Raw genomic sequence first — 21,330 nt, forward strand, 5'->3', positions numbered from 1 at the left:
TCCCGGAGACCAACTGGTGGGAAACAGCAAGCACCCCATCAGGGAAGCAGAACCTACCTCAGTGCCTCCTACATTGGAGTAAATTTTTCAGTGCATTGTTGCACACTGCAAGGAAGCCCGAATGGAGAATAAACTTGCGCAAAATGTCGCACAGAAACTTCAGGGGGCCGTCAGGAAAATCGCAAGAACCTGTAACAACATCTGCGATCGGATGACAGAGGTGTAATCAAGAACCGCTTCACTGGAGGTGGATTTAGCAGGCTCAAAGGGGCAAGTAGAGGCGGTATACAGTCAAAATATCGAGTAAAAAATATAGAATTACATTAATATCGAGTTAAAAACATATAATGGACAGAATATCGAATGGACAGAATATAGACAACAAAAATATCGAAGGTAATGGACAAAATATTGAATGGACAGAATATAGACAACAAAAATTTCGAATTTGAGGTAAGTAAGTTAATATCGATTTACATAAATATAGAAAGTCAAAATATCAAAGTACTTAATATAGATGTAAAATATATCGATTTTTTAATGATATCGAATTTTTTAAAGTGTTTTTTATGTTAGTATATGTGTGAAAAGCGTATATTTATTTTATAATTTATTTTAAGTAATGAATTTTATGGTATTTAATTTTTGCGTAGTCAAATTCTGTAGCGGGTTGTGGGTTTATAGGGGAATAGGGTGGGAAGTAATTTAATAATAATTGATTAAATGTTTTAATTTATTTATTGGTATTTATCTTGAATTAATTGTTAGTTCAATTATAATTGGTAATAAATTAAATTACAATTGGTAATTATTTTTATTAATTGATTCATTGATAATTATGTTAAGTTTATTAATTTATTTTCTGTAGCGGGTTGTGGGTTTATAGGGGAATAGGGTGGGAAGTAATTTAATTATAATTGGTTAAATGTTTTAATTTATTTATTGGCATTTATCTTGAATTAATTGTTAAATCATTTTTAATTGATAATTAATTAAAATATAATTGGTAATTATTTTTTATTAATTGATTCATTGATAATTATGTTATTTTTTTATTTTTTTCTGTAGCGGGTTGTGGGTTTATTGGGGAATAGGGTGGGAAGTAATTTAATTATAATTGATTAAATGTTTTAATTCACATATTGGTGTTTATCTTGAATTAATTGTTATTTCATTTTTAATTGGTAATTAATTTTTATTAATTGATTAATTGATAATTATGTTATTTATATTAATGTATTTACTGTAGCGGGTTGTGGGTTTATAGGGGAATAGCGTGGGAAGTAATTTATTTGTTAATAATTACATTTTTAAATGTATTTATTGGTATTTATTTTTAATTAATTGGTAATTATTTTTCATTTGCTAATTAATTAATTGTAAATTGGTAATAAATTTGTATTAATAGGTAATGATTAGTAATACATAATTTGTATTTGTATTTTTATTTGATTATTTATTATATTATATTAAATTTGTAATTTTTTTAATTAATTTTTAATTGGTATTAATATTTTTTTAAATTAATATATGAAGTATTTACTTTCCCTACTGTTGCACTCACTGGAGTGGGAATAGTAAATTTTACCCCTACGCTATATTACGCTTTCTCTACTGTTGCACTCTCTGGAGTGGGAATAGTAATTTTCACCCATACGCTATCCTACGCTTTCCCTACTGTTGCACTCACTGGAGTGGGAATAGTAATTTTTACCCTCCGACTATCCTACGCCTTCCCTACTGTTGCACTCTCTGGAGTGGTAATAGTAATTTTTACCCTCCCACTATCCAACGCCTCCCTACTGTTGCACTCTCTGGAGTGCGAATAGTAATTTTGACCCCTATGCTATGCAACGCTTTCCCTACTGTTGTACTCTCTGGAGTGGGAATAGTAATGTTTACCCCTACGCTATCCAACGGTTTCCCTACTGTTGCACTCTCTGGAGTGGGAATAGTAACCCCTACGCTATCCAACGCTTTCCCTACTGTTGCACTCTCTGGAGTGGGAATAGTTATTTTGACCCTATGCTATCCAACACTTTCCCTACTGTTGCACTCACTGGAGTGGGAAAAGAAATTTTTACCCCCAACGCTTTCCAACGCTTTCCTTACTGTTGCTGTCTTTGGAGTGGGAATAGTAATTTTTTACCCTCCCGCTATCCAACGCTTTCCCTACTGTTGCACTCTCTGGAGTGGGAATAGTAATGTTTACCCCTACGCTATCCAACACTTTCCCTACTGTTGCACTCTCTGGAGTGGGAATAGTAATTTTTACCCCCAACGCTTTCCAACGCTTTCCTTAATTTTGCAGTCTTTGGAGTGGGTATAGTAATTTTTTACCCTCCCGCTATCCAACGCTTTCCCTACTGTTGCACTCTCTGGAGTGGGAATAGTAATTTTGACCCCTACGCTATCCAACGCTTTCTCTACTGTTGCCCTCTCTGGAGTGGGAATAGTAATTTTTACCCCTACGCTATCCAACGCTTTCTCTACTGTTGCACTCACTGGAGTGGTAATATTACATCTTACTCTTTCCGCTATCCTACAGTAAAAATATGTTATATTTTTTATTAATATTACGTTCATATGTATATATGTCTTAATAAATCAATTTGTATGTTTATTTATTAATTTTAAGGTTATTTAAGTATTTTAAGTATGTTTAAGTTAATTATATTTATTATTTTATTAATGTTTAATTACTTTAAAGCATTTTAAAAAATTCAATATTTTGACTATATTTTTTACAACTATATTTTTGATTCGATTTTTTTGTACTTACCTGTTTGGAGATAGGAAGTCGATATTATTGTATTCTATACTTTTTTACTCCATATTTAGGTAGTTCTATATTTGTGTCATCGATATTGCTTCAGTGATCCAGTGGAGGCACACGAGGCACAACTTGTTGATATCCAATGGAAGCTAGAAGAAAGTGAAAACCATCAAAGAAGGAATAACTTACGATTTCTGGGGATTTCCGGAAGGAAAGGAAGGATTAGACACACAAGTATTTATGGTCCAGCTGCTACAGAAATCTTTTCCAGGCCTGGAAGGCTGGATCTGGCCTCAGGAAATACAAAGGGCACATCGAGTGCCATTTAATATAAGCCAGCCAATTCGTCCTGATGCCGTACTACGGGCACTCCTGGTCTACTTCGGGAACTATCTATTGAGGCAAAGGCTGTTTGAGAAGGCCAGACCAGACGCACAATGGGCAGCAGATGGGTTCTCTTTTTTCACCAGACCAGACTTCTGCCATATTACATTTGAACGACGATGGCGTTTACGCCAAATGATCACTCAGTTCCAGGAGAAGGGGGCACAAGCCTTTCTATTGAACCCGGCCCAGCTGAAAGTAGTCTGGAAGGACCGGGTTAGAGTCTTTACTTTGGAGATCAAAGCCAAGGAGTACCTATATGCTGGGGGTCTATGATTTGGTTTTCTTGGACATGCTTTCTTGGGCAGAAATTCTTGGAGCCAGCGGGGAATAATCAAGATGCCTCCTGTGGTCTCCTGGATGGCTAAGATTTTTTTGCTCTGTGTAAATATGTTGTAGAATTGGGTGGGGGTGTTTGATAATTGGTGAAGGAACCTGAGGACTGAAGGTCCAGGGGGGCTAAAAAGCACTAACTGTTTCACACATGTCACCGTAGGGAGAGCATCACCAGTCATCACCCACAGACCTAGATAGGTCTGTTGCTTCACAACACAGGGAGTGGGGAGGGAGGATGGGGAGGGGTTTGGGGGAAGGGGGGAAAACTCAGGAAAGTAGAGTACTGTTGTAAAATAAAGATATCGGTTCTAGGCAATTTGAATGAATGGTTTAAGAGGCAAAGTAGGAACAAAGGAAATGGTAGGGATGGGTAGGTTAAATATTTGTACGGTAAACATCGGAGGGCTGAATGATCGTGGTAAGAGAGGTAGGACAGGAGAAGTACTGCCCACATTTGGTTTGGACATTATCTGTCACAAGAAACTCATATCCCATGGCAGAAGAGAGGGTTTAATATCATTCCAGGCTATACCCAAGTAATTTGTTAATCACAAACTTCTAACACCAGAGGGGTTGCAATTCACGTATCTAACCGGCTGCCAGCTATTAAACGAACATTATCGGACAAATGGGATAGATTGGCAATTGCCCTAATCCCAAGCTACTGCACATTATGTACTATTTATGGATCAAATCTAGACGATGAAGACTTGCTGGCAAAATTAGAAATCGAGCTTGCTTCTTGGCCAGCACCCCTTATTATTTGTGGTGATTTTAATATTCATATCAACGCAAAGGGTGTGGGCAGGGGAGGAAGCCACAGGTCTTTCAAGCTCTACAGGCATTAGTGGATAGTCATGAGCTGGTAGATAAGTGGTCATTTAAAAACAATGGGATCCAGGATATACCTATTTTTCATGTCCACATAGAAAATATGTTAGGTTAGTCTACTTTTATGTCTCTTCCTCTTCAACAGAAGGAGCACAGATTAGAAAGCTATCTAAGGTTCTCTCGGACCATAACCCCTTGGTATTAGATATAGAGGCCCCGGGGTATGTAAAAGCTCCCGCAAAATGGACTTTTGTTAGGAAGCTATTAGCTACTGAAGGTTTTGTTGACCATATTAGGGGATGGGCTACTCAGTTCTATGACATCAATAGGTACACTTCTTCAAGGGAAAATGTATGGGACGCGTTTAAGGCAGGCCTTAGGGAGGAGATAATTAGTTTTGTGGGGTGCCATTGAAAAAACAACAAGAGGGAATACTTGTACTCATGAAATAGCTGAGCAGCTATGAGGAAGAGCACATGAAAGCTATTGTGCAAAAACAGACTCAGCTGCAATCGGATCTTGAATTAAAAGTAATTAGAATTAAGGTTGAATTAAATGGGGTGTCTAATAAAATAGCAGCTGAAAGGTTTCAAACCTGTCTGCGGGATAATTATGAATATAGAGAAATGACGGGGACATCTGGCACTTCGTATAAGACAAAGGATAGCCGCAAACAGCATTACAAGGTTAAAAGGAAAGCTACTGAACCTCAAGAAATTCTAAAATTTGCGGGCTTTTAACAAGATCTTTATCGCTGTAGGCTGAGCGCTCCAATACCAGGAAATGCAAGATTGGAAGGTTTACCTCCACTGATTCAGGAACTAGAAGTAGACATCACAATGGAGGAGGTCAATGAGGGAAGGCGGCAGGCCCTGATGGTATACCGATGGAGATTTATAAAGCTCTGCATAGAGAATTAGCTCCTCTTTTACTATATCTGATTTTAGCAGTCCAACAGAAAGGAATCCTACCAACATCCTGGCAGGAGACTAATGTAGTTATATTTTTGAAGAAGGGAAAGGCAGCAGAAGATCCAGCCTCTTATAGGCCAATTTCTTTGATAAATACTGACAAAAAGCTTTACTCTCAGATCTTAGTGCTTAGGCTATCAAAGATAATTGCCTCCCTAGTAAGTCCATGACAACATGGCTTCATTCCGGGTAGAGGAACTACATACCACATTCAAAGGGTAATTGTATTATTTAATATAGCGGTGGTCTCGGGGCAACATATGTCTCTGATACTATTGGACGCACAAAAAGCATTTGACCAGGTGGAGTGGGCAAACCTTTGGCAGAATCTAAGGTCAAACGACTTTGGTCCACGTATCTTAACTGCTCTTAGAGCCATGTATGTACAGGCATAGGCGAAAATACAGCTGATGCGGAGGTAATCGGGGAAGGTTAGGATCGCCCGGGGTACAAGGCAGGGCTGCCCCTGCTCCCCAATCCTTTTTTTGCACTATGCATAGACCCTTTGATTAGATCATTACTAAACGACCAGGCAATCGAGCCAGTAGTGGTCAGGGGTTATAGCACGAAGGTCTTAGCCTATGTTGACGGCACTGCAGTGTTTACCCCTGACCCGCAGGTGGCAATAGGGAGGATTGAAACTCTGGTGCGGGAGTTTGGGAGACAGTCGGGCTATGGGGTAAATGCCAACAAAACAAAAATTGTCTGCTCTAAGTCTATTATTTGGCAGGATTCTCGGAGGCCAGAGGCAGCTACGTACTTAGGGATAACCATTGCAGAGGATGTCAGGACAATCTGGAATATTAACGCAAACCCCCTCCTTAGAAAAATAGGGGCTGATTTAAAGAGAATGGATAACTGTATCTATCCATTATTGGAAGGGCAAATATCATAAAGATGACAATGTTTCTTAAAATTCTATATTTATTCTGATGTTTACCGCTGGAACCCCCTGACTCTTTTTTTTTTTTTAAAGAGTGGATTTTCTCGCAATTTTTGGGGGGATACAAGAACCTCAGGAGATCTCTGAAATTAATCACCCTACCACAAGACCTAGGGGGCTGGCTGTTCCCAATCTCCTATATTATTATTGGGCTTTAATGCTCCAGCAAATGACCATTTTATTTAGGCCTAAATCGACAATACCAGTAGATCAGGACAGGGCGATAACGCCCTCCATTTTTGAAGTAGCTATGAGCGACTCAGCACCAGGGGCAGTACTGAGACAACTGGAGGGGAGTTACTATAAGAAAACCCGTTTTAAACCCCTCAGAGCTGCCTGGAATGTAAGACAGAAATCTAGTAAATTGTTAAAAATCCCATAAGTAAATCTTTTATCATAACTATTTACCTACAATTGGGTCACTACTGAATTACAAAAAAAACATAGAAAATAAATAAATTAACTTAAAGTAAAGCAACACTTGAAAGTCTGAGTTTTTTAAATACAACTTAAATCTACATATTTTAATTTCCTTATACATATATACCTTCCATGTACTTATGTATCTTTATATGTATTATTTTACTTTTAATTCAGCAGCTCCAAAGCCCTACCCTATTTCTCACCCTATACCTCTCTCAAAATACTCGCTACCTCCACTTTCTGACTAATCCCAAACCCAATTCTACTACTATGATCCACAAGATAACCCTTTCTAGACTTTTCCCTCCTATCCCCCTCCTTGCATCATCTCATACCTATTTTACTACTCAGATCTTCCAAACAGGCCTTTCTAAACCTTTCCCTCTGACTCCTCCCTCTCCACCTCGCCTTTTACTCATCCTAAACCTCCTCCTACTACTGTGAGCTAAAAAAAAAACACTAACACTTTCTAGACCCTTCCCTCTTCTATCTCTCCACTATCCTTTTCAATCCAACTAACAGACTAACATCCACCGCTCAAATTAATTTCATATTTGCCTACACAAATTCCCCAACAATTCTGTTTGGGTTCTGGAGAAGGGAGCAACTCGCCAAAAAAGCACGTTGGCGCCTCATCAGGGGTAGTAAGGGCTATATAAATGCAATTACAATTGCATGCATTTTATATATGAATTTGCACATGCGGAAATAGTGCTTTTCCACTCTGCATTTGCTCAGATCGAAAAAAATGTCAATTGTGCCCTATGTAGTCATCTTTCCCCAAATGCACAACCCCCCTTTTGAGAACAGGAACAAAAATACAATGAAAAATATGGATGCTCTTTCCAAGGTGTTTAGTATTTGTGGCAGGAATACTTAGTGTGCTCTCAGATGCCACTATGCTTATTTTATCAGTAAGCTGTAGTCTAAATGTTTGCATAATGGAGCAATGAGTTTATGAGCATCAAAAACACACATTAATTGAAGGTCTGCTATACTTCACAGGCCACTCAATTTCATATTATGTCTTCATGAATATACATGTTTGCCGGAAAAGGTTTTGTGGAGGATAGCACAAGAGGTAGGAACCTTCGTGCTAACTGAAAAACACTCCACCATGAATAGCGTAAGAGGCCAATTTATTAGGACGTTTGCATAACTTCAACTTTATTAACAAATAATATCAACGATGTCGCTAAGGCCCAAAACCCCCAACCTCACGTGTTCATTCACCTCTTCCCACAAACTTTCATTCCCAAACGTCTTACCTGGTTCCATCGTTCCCCGACAAGGTACCACCCCAGCATTTTCTCCAGCACTCTTCTCTTCTTCCCCCCAAAGGGTGCGGAAGAGCCCGCATTTGACTCCCCACCACACAAAACTTCCACCCACCATCCCCGCAACCTGTCCTAACTTTGGAAGAATAAACACCGTAATTGCAACATAAAGGATCTTACCCGGAACCTCTTCAACATGTAGGGTGGGTGGGCCGCCAAAACCTTTCTCTACCCTAGAAAAAAAAAAAACCCTTCCCAATGGTGCACAGGATCCGGAAGTGGCAGGTCAGGGATCCTTATGTTCCTCCTGCATGACCCGCCCATTCCCTCTACCCACCTATCCCTACCCATGTCCTGTTTACCCCAGCACGATTACCCCCGGGGGAATGCCTAGTCTGGGACTATCTGTTCCCCGGGGCCGGGCATTGTGGCACCCCAACTGTCTCTGAATAAACCCCTTTCACTCTGTCAAAATGTAATGAATTACCATAGAAACGGATAATCTATTTAATTTTACATAGTTAATATATTTTTTTATTTATTACGGGTTGGGTATTTCTGAATGGGGGCCCATAGTAAAAAAGGTCCTAATGAATCTGGTTCAAGCTCGTTTAGGAATAAAAAACAGGTGGCTTGTTTCGAAAAATACCTCCAGGAGGACATACATTGTAAAGTTTCTAATTAAAATGTAGACATTATTGCCACCATCAAAACAACAAGAAAATTAAGAACACGCCTGCAGCGGAGGCAAAAAAGATGTTCTTTGAATGGCACATACGCATCAAAAACAAATTATTCTATTCTTGACAGTTGCTCATGCATTTGTCAGAGAAGAAAGAAATGGAACAGAAAACAATTAAAATAAATGCTAATCCAGATACGGTGTGTGCGATTTCTACCATCCAGGCGTGTTGTCAGAATAAATAAATGTATGGTATTTATAATTCTGTTGTTTTTAGTTACAATAGAAACCTGACACATACCAAAAGTCACGCTGAGACTAACAGGATTCTGTCACCGAGAGTGCTTTCAGTTTCCTAAAACCCTGGAAAAGCGACAGCTTTAAACTGCCTGTCACACTCCCTTGCACAGTCTATAGTACAATTAATCCACTAAGTATTCTGTCAGCAACCTTGCGCGCGCTAACATGATGGCGGTACCTTATAGGGCTGGAAGTCGCATCCGGGTCCCGCGCAGTCACCTGACCAATCACGGTGTTAATAGCAGTGTTTTCATGCACTTCCAGGAGATAAGTGGGCGATGAAAAAACCGGCGGCTCATCAGAGTCCTCCACTGTAATTTTAACCGTTGCTGTGTCTTTGAACGGCACCCCGCCGATGAAGCGTGGATCAATATTAACGTTGGCGGCTTCTACCTTCAGAATATAGAATTTTTTACTCTCAAAGTCAAGAGGCTGTTAGGAATGACAAAGAAAAATGTCTTTCACTAATGACGGCAAAAGCAAGAACTCCTGAATAAATGCTGGTGGAAGAAAAGTATGAACATTTAAACACACTGGGAGAACTTCTATACAATCATAGTTACTGCTAATTATTTTCATTTGAAACCTACCTGTAAATAGTGTGCAAATTGTACTTTTTTTTTTTAATACGAAAGGGTTTTCTTTGCGTTTTTGTTCTTTGTCCTCTTTCATTCAGTTTGGACGTTTCTAAATATTTCATGTCAACACATTCACCATCAAGATTCCACTTTAGATAGCTACGGCAATTGTGCTGGCGATGGATTTGCCTGCATATTGCAGGGTGCTTAATAAGCATCCTGCATGTCCAAGATAAGGTGATACCGTCGAGAACCATTGCGTGTTGTAAATATTTTATTATTTACAGGGGACACTGGCAAATGTGAAAGTCTGGCAATCATTCTACAGGCATAGGGAGCATTAACCCCAGAGGGAGAGTATTACAGAGAACACCCAGTATTCATTGTCCACACTATTTCCCATTGACCCTCTATCACTGTTATCTGGGATACATGAAGCAGTCCTTTTATGCTTTTCCAAATGGGCACATTGTAATGATATTTTTTTTATACTGATGTATTTTTTTTAAATCCAGAAGCCGGCTATTTCCATCCAAAGATATGTCAAGAGGAATCACTATTGATACTACACATCACGTGGAAACATTTCAACATGTTGTGGGAGAGGTGTGGTGCAGCAGCAAGTGCGGCTGATTCTCAAATACGTGGTTCTTGGTTCGATCCTTGGCACCCGCAGCACCTCAGCCCAGCACCATGTGACCCTGGGCAATAATCACTTAATCTCCCCGATAGCCCTTGAGACCCTGAGGGGTGATTAGTTCGCGCTTTAGAAATACTGTATTATTTCCAAAGTAACAAATGCTCATGGGACCAGTCCTGCGCATAGCAAACTGACATAATAATGGAATGTGTACTATTAAAAACACCTGTAGATTTGAAGACATATCGTGTATTACAAGGAAGCAGGGCTTGGTACTGTTAACTCCACCCCTCTGAGTTAACATTGCTAGAGGTAAGAATAATTACTGGGAGCGTTTGGTGGTATTGGGGGTAACAGTTGGGTAATTCAGTAATTCTTTGTGTGATAGCCCCGTATTTATTCCAGGTTCTGTCTCAGAGATTTTCACTTGTCTCAGCCGCTTGAGTTTTTGGATGAAACTTACCAGGTTTGTGGGTTTACTGCAGATTTTGTATTCAGAAAGGGCTGGTAGCTGTCATTCCCGGCTGCATTGAAATTAAAAAGGGACCACACGATCTAGGCTTGAGGAGACATTTTGGGATTCGTACTACAAAGTGCCTTTCTCGTGTGGCTTTTGAATATCAGCTTCTTTGTATGCAACTTTCTCAACACAGAGGGACATATTCACAAGGGGTTATCACCACCAGAACATCACTTTTTTTGACTTTCTGGTGGCAATAACCCTTTTGCTTTATTTAGAAGGCAGCGTTATTCCACTTAACATGGCTTTACACTGCCATGTAAATAATAACCCTATTCCCATTGCACTTAGAGTGGAAGGTGCGCTCCACCGCAACACCCATTGCTTTTTGACGCTATTTACACGGATGTGGTAAACATGGGGCACCGCCAAAAATAAGACCAGAGAAAACCTGGTCTTAAACTGACGCAACAAGGAGAAATTATTAACTTCTTGTTTTTGCTGCTTCTATGTGTGCTGCAGGAGCATATCGCCATTAGGGATTGTTCATGTGCAGAAAGGTGTCCCTTCCTGCACATAAACAATCATTATATAATGACTAGCTGCAACACCTCTATGTACTGCACAATGCAGCACACATACGGCACATCCCTGCGTTTTCAGAATGTCGGAGCGCATCATTACCAATTGTGATGTAACACCACGCTCCCCAATTCTGTTGTGACTATGCCCATGAATGTGTTATGGGATATATATCTCTCCTACTACTTTTGTGTTGCTTAATTTTTCCACTTGCTTTCTTAGTGATCTTCTCAATGTCATTTGAGCTATAACTTTGGAATTTCTCATCACTTTTATTTATCAGTGTTTTAATTTCAAATAAAAGTTTAATTTCATATGTAACCTTGTTGTGCACATAGTCATAATTTATTTTTCATACATTTACGTACACTTATAGTGTTAGGTTTGATAAGTTCAGCACATATGGGCCATTTTCTGAGTTTTCCTTGTTGCTCAGGTCAGGCAATGACACTTGAGCAATGGTTACTCTCCTTGTCTAAGGGTTATTAACAATGGACTGGAAATTCAGAGCCATCATTATCCCTAAAAAATACAATATTTATCTGCTGCATTGCCTTCTACGAGCATCTACTCTTTCAATTCTTATTGCAGTGAGCACTGTCAGGAAATTAGTCTGATCTCTTCAGCCTTAGTACAGTTTCTAGTGTGTGCTGGTGGTCGAAATGCATCATCTAAAGTTTTCTAAGCAGCATATCTGTGAAGCGCTTCGGCGCCCGCATGGGGTTAGTAAGTGTATATATATGTTGCAATACATTACACAGCAATATCAACGCATTTAAAAAGTGTGTTTCCGTACATTTCTGTTTGGTTATCTCTATTTATTACTCAAAGCTGTGATTATATCTGCAGTGTTATGTATCACATTCATGCACAGAATACTTAATTTGCATTTTTTTTGTACAGTCTTTTCCACAACTGCGTTTAGCTACTGCTATTCTGATTGTATTAGTAAGTGCACCACAATGTGGATTCACTTACAAAGCAGAAATGGCGATGACACTGAGATCCATCCCTGTAATATGGTCACTGCCTAATTGATCAAAGCTTGGGAGGAACATTTAGCTTTTCTTTCCACTACAATCCCTATTGATTTTGTAGCAGACTTTAAATAACTTAAAGTGCACTACATTATTATTAGTACGTTCACCCTGCCAGCAGTTTTTTCAACTTGTGCAGGGAAATGACTTGATATATAACAAAAAGATGCCATAAACTACATTTTTAAATAAGAAGTGTAATATGTATGTGTATATTTATGTTGGTGTTTACCTATGCAATATTCACCATTGGTGAACAAGAGCAAGTTTAAACATGGTTCTCTCTATATGACATATTTTGGGTGCCGTTCTGTGAATAGCTTTATGGATGAATACATATATGGAAGAAACCATCAAAAAAGTAGATGTGGAAGAGTACCCGCACAATCCCAAAACATTAAAGTGGTAACTGCGATATGGAGCCAGGTTAAAGTTTCATTTGGTACTACAACAGACTACATACCTGCTACCATGAGGTGTACCTAGGATTACAACTGAAAGTAGACCAAAAATATAAAGATCTGAATGTCTGGAATAAAAACCAAGTGCTTTGAAAAGTATTATACACATGTAATAAAAAAACACAAGAGTCTGCAATGGCATGGCTCACATAGGAATCTGTCCCAGGATCCAAATACCTGGACTATGTGACCTGGATCCAAACACCTGGCGTATGTGACCCACGCCATTGCAGTCTCTGCCAAAGAGATAACACACAACAGAAGACTGGGACCCTAAAACGATTTTGGTTACTCTTGTGATTTTTATGAATATTTGTATATGTTATAGATCAAAGTTCTATGACATTGAAATAAAGTTATCTCTGACTGACTGACATTGAAGCACCTTTTTCTAAGTCCATGCTTCAAACTTGTCTTGATAGCCCAGAAAAAGTCTTCAAGATGAAACACATGTTGGCTGTATCAGCTGTGATCACTGAGATCATACAACACTATTGAGCCCTATATTTGATACATAATCCTTGTATTATTGGGAAACAAAATGTAAGACATAATATCTGTGATGCTCGCTGTATAGAATAACACAGTTCAATCATATTGTAACAGTTGGACCTGGCCCTTTTTGTAGGGTTCTCCCCAAACATTTTTCCTTCTTTCTCCTATTTTTTCTGACCTGTTTTTGTTGGCTCTGGAACTCTGGGCACTTTACAAATGCTAAATAGTGCTAAAGTGCACACGCTCTGGTGTAAATGGTAATTATAATTTGTTATATATGATTGGCATATTTGATTTACTGGTAAGTCCCTAGTAAAGTGCACTGTGTGTGCCCAAGACCTGTAAATCTAGTGCTACTTGTGGGCCTGCGGCACTGGTTGTGTCACCCACATGAGTAGCCCGGTAAACGTGTCTCTGACCTGTCATTGCAGTGTCTGTGAGTGCAGTTTTAAACTGCCATTTCGACCTGGCAAGTACACCCATTTGCCAGGCCCAAGCCCTCCCTTTTACTATATGTAAGGCGCCCCTAAGGCAGGCCTAAGGTACCCCCACGGGCAGGGTGCAGTGTATGTGAAAGGTAGGACAGGTACTGCCAATTTCGTTTTTCACTATTGCAAGGACTAGCTCGTCTGTAGGTTATCATTGGAGATGCCTTCTAATATTTTACAAGTGTAACTTTCAATTGAGAAGAGCTAGAGATTTGAAGTTAGGACTCTCTGAGCTCAAGATTTAAAAACACATATTTTAGCAAAGATTTTTTTTAATGGTGTGTTTGAAAATGTCACTTTTAGAATGTGGGAATTTTCTTGCTTTACCATCCTGTGCAGCTCTGCCTGCCTGTAGAATTACTGTCTGGCTTAGACTGACAGCTCAGTTGTTTGTGCATTTACTTTAGACAGTCACCCAAAGGGAGCTGAGGTGTGCCCTGCTTATCCTGATGGCCCATCACCAGGCTGGTGGGTCTTCCTGAACTAGAGTGGTGGGAGGATTTGTCACGGACACCTAAATAGGTCTCTGTCTGGCCTCTCACAATGCTGTCTCCACCCCCCTTTAGTGTGTCTGGAGCCAAGGCAGGGCAAGGCAGGATCTTGTGGAGAAAAAAGACTTTCCTTTGAAGTATGTCTACTTCAAAAGCCAAAAGGGGTATACGTATTGAACCTCTGACACCCCAAATCAGACCACTTCTGGACTGAGGACATTTGACAGAAAGACGAGCTGGATGTTGTAGGAGGGACTGCCACTCTGCCTGTTGCTTTGTTGTGCTGGTCTGCTGCTTACTGTTTCTGTCCTTGGAGTGAAAGGACTGTTCTTTGCTTTCTACATCCTGCTTCCAAGGTTCTCCAAGGGCTTGTTTCTTTGTTGGAAGTCTCAAAGCCATCAAAGACTTCACCGGCAGCACCCCTGAACTCCACTACTGGGAGTTCTGACCTGACAAGTGGTGCGAATTCCAATTCTTGGCCCTTGAGGTAGTTGCAACTACAAAACACTGCAAAATAGACGTATCACCCTTCCAGCACTTGTTTTTCTAACATAGCACCTCCATGCTGGAGAAGTTTCCATGCACTGCTGCCAGGTGGCCAAATAAATCGAAGCAGCGCCTGTTCATGACATGAAGAACCTCTGCAGCATGAGTCCAACGCACCAGGTCTCGGATGTCCGAGACCAATGCACTGACTTCGACGCAGGTCCTGCTGTGCGGCTGAAAGAATCAATGCATCACTGGTCCATGGCTTAAAGAATCGATTCAGCGTCTGTTTGTCCCCGCCGCATTGACCCCCAGCACATCTGGATTTCCACGCTTTGCACCTATGTGCCAAGTTCTCCACCGCATCACCTGCAGACCAGAATTGCCTTTGATTTCAAGGTGTCGCTTCTCCTTAAAGTCTGGAACCAACCCAACACTTCTCCTGCACGCAGAAGAACTGATGCAACACTTCCCCAGGGAGCCAAGAACCAATGCATCACTGTGTTTTCCGATGCGTCCCTCCTCTGCTACAGTTTGTCCTTGTGGATTTTGACACATCAAATGTACTTTGTGCTAAAATCATTGCATCCATAGAGTTCTATCAACAGGATTGCTTAAACCTTTTTAAAAAAGATATTTTCAGTTATGTATGTTGGATTTTTGTTTTTTTGGTCTTATTTGGTTTGGAAAAAGATTGTTTATGTTTCTAAATTGGTTTGGTGTCCATTTGTAGTGTTTTCACTGTGTTGCTGGGTGTGTTCTGTACAAATATTCGATGCATTGTCTCTGAAATAAGCCTGGCTGCTCGTGCCAAGTGCCATGGAGGTGATCAGGGTTTATCTTGGGTGTGTGTAACTCCCTTACCCTGATTAGAAGGAAGGGTCCCTACTTGGACAGGACACAAGCCACTGCCAACTAGAGATCACCATTTCTAAGAGTAATGGTTGTTGTATTTTGTATTAGAAATTATTCCACATACATATATATGGACGAACATTGATGTGTTGCCACACAGTGTTAGGTTAGCATTATAATAAAAGTATTTTCTATTTTTCTAATTCATATATATAATACGTCTTGTACAGCTTGGCTTGTGACTAAATATACTTTGCATCAACAGTAAGATAAAAAAAATTGGCAGTCACTATTTGTGCACAATTTGACACTTACCATAGCACTCACAATGAGGCATTTGGTACGAAGCAAGTCCAATATAGATATTCATTACCGAAAAACTGTTCCCATTTACCAGGCTCCTCTGCTTTCTTCCAAGTAGATTTATATAGCCAATCTCTTCTTGATGGTTTCACGAGTGCATTCCTATGCCATTGGCTGGAAGGCATTCGATAATTGATTGTACTAGATCCCTAAAATAACGATGAATGCTACTTATAAGTTTAGAGGTATAAACAATTCCTAGGTAGCACTGCTTAATAGTGTTTTATCAACATAGTACAGGTTAATCCTCTTCTTACACTTATGAAGAGAATATAGTAGCACTCAGACAAAGCACTACAGAACATTGCATGGATGAGTTGTGGAAGATGGAGTCCCTGAATCTTCTATTTATTTTTTTTAATCTTCATTTTAGCACAAAGGCTGATCAATGCTCAATGAGCTTCTTTCTTTTAATCAGTACATTTTGCACTGATGTAATCTCCTGGCATTATGTTTTGCTTTCATTAGAGCTTTCAAGAGGATTCCTTGCTCTATCCTGCTCTGCTTTCACATTTTCAAGTTCCAGCCCCTTTGTTCCTGCAAATTGAAATGTTACTAATAATAAGTTCTACTTGATTTTCCTTCTAGAACATTGGGGAAGCGATGTTCTATTCTGCAACTAATGTCTTTTTTCTTTGAGTTTTGATGGAAAAAATCCAATACTATTTTTTCAAGCATTACATTTTTGATTGGTTGTTCACAAATCAAAACATTCTTCATTTTTTTTTCTGTCAATATGGGCCTCTATGTGATCGGTTCTTTCTCAAAACTTGATGTAATTGCTAATCAAATACAATAAACCATATTAACAGTATAAATTGTGATGAAGAATTTCAACACATATTAGGGCATAATTTGCACAGTGTTTATTGGAACATTTCAACATTTTCTAACAGTTATAGCAATGAGCCATATTCCTGGTCAACAAACACTTTACAATAATCAAATGTGCAATTAAGTCCAGAAACATACAGTATTGCACAGAGGAATACATTCTGGTAAAGACTAATGTGAGATGTGAAGTAGAACAGAAAAGAAGTCGTAAGGGGGCAGTCAGAAGTGGCATTTAATTGCTCGAGTGCCATGTCTGCCATACACAGCACCTTAATGGGTCTATCTTGTGAACCCCAAAGGGCTCAGTCCCCATTTGTCCTTCATACTCGAAAGACACACATGCGGCCACATACCTTGCAATGGGGGGAGAAGGGGCAAACGCACAGAATTAACTATAGAGTTCCTTCAGTTATTCGTCTTTAGATATGTTGGAACTAGACTATCACCACTATTTGACTCATGGCTGTCTTAACAGCATTATAGGCCCCCGGGCCAAGCAGTGAACTAAGCCCTGGCTACACAACCACTCACAGGACTTAAAATGTTTAACAGAAAATTAGTCTTAAATTCTGGTCTGTATGAGACTCCTATGCTTGTGGAGCCTCTGGGCAACTGCCCAGCGTGCCCAGGCGTTAGGACGGCATTGATTTGACTAATGCTGCGGCTCCTACTATTCTTCCCCGGGGAGCAAATAACAGTCAGAATTAACACAATGTATGACATGCAGTACAAGTATAAGCAGTTGTATCATTTGTACATTGTGAGTCCCGTCTGAACTCGATTGTGCCATACCTTTCGTAGTCGTATAATGCCGTCTTGTGTCTGGGAATCTGTTGTGACTTCAAATATATCCATTCCATCTCCATCTATAATATCAAATGATGACTTTGCATTGTCTCCAATGTCTCGGTCATTTGCTTTCACCCTTCCAACTGAACCTCCAAGAGCAACATCCTCTGGTACTGTGAACTGATACTGACCTTACAGAGATGAGAAAAGATCCAACATCAACATTGTGTGCATTAGGACATTACCTTGCAGTTTTTTATATCTACATTTCATGAATTTCTTTGTCTAGGAGAGAACAATAATATATCATAATAAAAAGTGACACTCGATTTAAATAGACAAGTCCACGCCAGCGGATTATTTCTGAGACAGGTAGAGAGGATATAAGCTTTCAACAGAATTGTGCTTCACAAAGAGCACCCTTGAGAGATACACCGTATGCATTTTGAAAACAAATTTAAAACGAATGTGTACTTAAAGCTGCTTAATGTTCCTGTACCTCATATGAAAATACATGGCAGTTTCGAGAGTACAATATGTGATTGTGCCTCCACTCGCTTGTTAAATTATCCTCACCACTTCCTCCGGGATGTTCAATGTTGCTGAACGTAAAATATTAAGCCCTTTCTACCACCACGAGATGTAATGTTTAATACACTGCAAAGATCTTTTCATCTTATCTAAGTATTTAAGGATATTACATAAAAAAAGAAAGTCTTACATTTTTTTTAGCGAAGATATGATTGCACTCATCACCTGAGCATCTGCATAAAATCCGTATGAAAATATAAAATGTTTGCATCAATGAGAACTACATGTGTTTGTTAAAATATTTAAGAGACTTTCATTCTGCAGAGTCTCTTTTGTGTGTGTATTTTTTTCTTATCATGATTGGCAGTGGGGGGGATTTTGATTAACCCGATTTTATTACTGAATTGGATCGGAGCCCCGCACTCAATTAAAATTCAGAAAGTCTCTATCTTTGTTGCCCTCCTTTCCTTAAAATAGTTTTGTCTCACGCTCCTGCTCTTTTCTGTCTTCGTTTATCAAGAAACTTACTTTTTGTTTAATTTCCAGTTGAACTGTAACAGCTCTGCTCCAGTTATTTACCTGTCCAGCTTCTGTTATTAGAGATTAAACAAATCGTTTTCATTGGATTGATTTCCTCCTACTTGACTTAGTAAAGATTTTTTGAGCTGCCTTTGATGGAACAAAGCAAGACAGAAAACCTTAACTGTGGAGTAAAGCAGAGCGATTTCACTTTGCTAAGAAAGTGTAGTAGGTTTGTTAAGCAGCCATAATCGTGTGCATCAGTAAAAGCAAAAACCCATTTTGGCTATCGTAAATAAAGGCTGGGATTGGTGGTGCTAAGGCTCACTAGAGCTGGGTAAGTCAGATTCCTGCTTTATCTATAAGCACAGTAGCATCCCTTTTCTGTTGGGGGGTGCTTTGTTTTCCGGTTGTTGGAGTCCCACATACAAATAAGCTTCAAGTACAGGCGTTGAACCTGGCCTTTTGTGCAGGGTCCCCACAAATGTTTGCCTTCCTTTTACTAAATCAGTATTTTTGGCTTTTCAGACTCTGTGCACTCTACTCCTGCCAACCAGTGGTAAACTGCTTGTGCTCTCCCTTCCAAACATGGTAAAATTGGTATGTGCTTGATTGATACATTTAAGTTATGTATAAGTCCCTAGCAAAAGACACTACATGTATTCAGGGCCTGTAAATGGAATGCTACCAGTGGGCTGCAGAACTCATTGTGCCATCCACTACAATAGCCCTGTAATGCACATCTACAGGCCAGCCCTTGCAGTCTGTATGAGCATCTTAAAAAACAACTATTTTGACCTAGCAAAATAAACCTTTTGCCAGTCCTAAACCTTCCTTTTTAATACCTGACAGGGTAAACACTTCCAAAGTTGGTTTTCACTGTAGCAAGGCTAATACTCCGATAGACTGATACTGGGTTACCTTATTACACTTCATAAGTGATAACTTCAGTTTCGGAGGAGATGAAGGATTAATTTTTCCACTCATTTGAAGTGTAATTTAAAATCCTCTTAATGGCAGAGTCGGATTTTAAGTTACTACTCTGAAAATAGCCCTTTTAGTGAGTTGCATTTTCCTGCCTAAGCCACATGTGCTTTCCACAAATGTCCAGGGTCTCATAACTTTAACTGATCTCCTGTAGTGTGATGTATATTCCTTCCGGACAGGGGACCAAAGGGCAGAGGGTGTGAGGAGGCTGTAACTCTCCTGAGCAGGATGGCATGTTGTTTATATTCGACCATTCCTGAGCTTCAAAATAAAACCTGAGCACTGTACCCACCCCCTTCCAGACTTTTGTTGCTGCCTGCCCATTCACTTGCAAATATTGCCCAGACCTGGGCATGCGTGGCTTTGGTTACCCTAGACAGTTTGGGACCAGACCCAGGGAAGGAGGAGAGCTGATACCAACCATTTTAGCGGTAGACAAACAGAGTGCCCCCCCACCCAAAGGCTGGCACTGTGTATAAAAGTGACAGCCACGGAACCCTCACTAGAATACTCCTGTACCTGAGAAGATTCAGACTGCCTTGCTGTCTAAAGAAGGAACACTTGACCATCTTGCCCTAAACCCAGGGTAATTTGGCTGCTGTCCTGTTTGAACTAAAGGGACACAACAAGTTTCTAGTGACCTTCCCTTCTACTGCCCAGCTCACCAGCACCAACTGGACCTGCATTAGCACTGCTGCTGGCCTCTTCTGGAGTGAGTGTTGATCCCCAAGAGGTGATTCCCCAGTTCCTGGACCATTGGCTGGTACCAGAGTGTATTTCTCCAAACTGCAATAACTGGACTTCAGGGGAAAATCCAGCTGTTTTGGTCTTTTCACATCAGAAATGACTGCCCTTGTCTCCCACCATCTCAAAGCTCTAACATTGACCTTCACTTCATGCCAACAACAATCTTGTTGCAGTCCCCACCCATGCAAAGTTCTTGGTGAAGCTCCTCACATGGACTTGGACTGTGTGAGAAGGTAAGCTCTTCACCGAGACAGATCTGCCCCTGTATCCGACCTGCATGTCATTGCAGTCTGCCTCAATTTATGGCTTTGATCCGGACTGGCTGAGCCAAATAACCACTAATGCGCTTTTTGCTTTTTGGTTGTATTTTTACCTGAAATGTTTAAAGTTCATAACTACAGTCATACTCATTTGATTTTTGTCATTTTGGTATCAATACATTTATTAAACTCTCTCTTTCTAAATTAGATTTGGATTTTCTTGTGCAAATCATTTACAAATTGCCTCTAAACTGACTAGTTCTGACGTAAACTCCGAAAGGGTTAAGCACAGGTTTATTTAGTGGCTTTTATGGTTCGCCCTGACACGAGCTGTGTTGATTGCTTGACTGGGACTCTCACCCCTTTCAACTAACAACCTAATGTCTTACAACTGGTAGCTGGGGAGTTAAGAGAAACAGAGGGAACAAACAATATTGCAGAGGTATATCATTTGCACTGGCATCATGCCTTTTCTAAGCCTGAGTTTATCTTAATGCATACTTGTTAGACATTGGCATAAAATCAGCAAGTGTTCTACTGGGGCTAGGGAATGTTTATCTGATAGACCTGTCAGACTTAGGGTCATCTTCCCCCAGACATCTGGCCTTCCTCTTCCATTATACTGGCCTCATTATTGCTGGTCTTAGGACTTAGGTCTTTACAACTGATAACCAGTGCTAAGGTGCATGTATTCTCTCTTTAAAATATGGTAATATTGGCTTCTTTCCAATTGGAAAATGTTATTTACTTGTGAACACCTAGTAAAGTGTCACTACATGTGCCCAGGACCTTTAAATTAGCTGC

General features: G+C 39.9%; 1 protein-coding gene across 1 annotated transcript in view; it reads right to left on the reverse strand.

The window, feature by feature from the left end:
* The window catches only part of CDH8 (cadherin 8), a 780,636-nt gene that overhangs the window by 208,691 nt on the left and 550,615 nt on the right, over positions 1–21,330 (reverse strand). Inside the window, exons 5-6 of the mRNA XM_078668530.1 lie at positions 17,486–17,673; positions 9,102–9,355 (exon numbers count right to left, since the gene is read on the reverse strand). Coding sequence (XP_078524656.1) covers positions 9,102–9,355; positions 17,486–17,673 — 442 coding nt within the window. The remainder of the gene's footprint in view (positions 1–9,101; positions 9,356–17,485; positions 17,674–21,330) is intronic.

The sequence above is a fragment of the Lissotriton helveticus genome, chromosome 12 (assembly GCF_964261635.1).
Source record: "Lissotriton helveticus chromosome 12, aLisHel1.1, whole genome shotgun sequence".
NCBI lineage: Eukaryota > Metazoa > Chordata > Amphibia > Caudata > Salamandridae > Lissotriton > Lissotriton helveticus.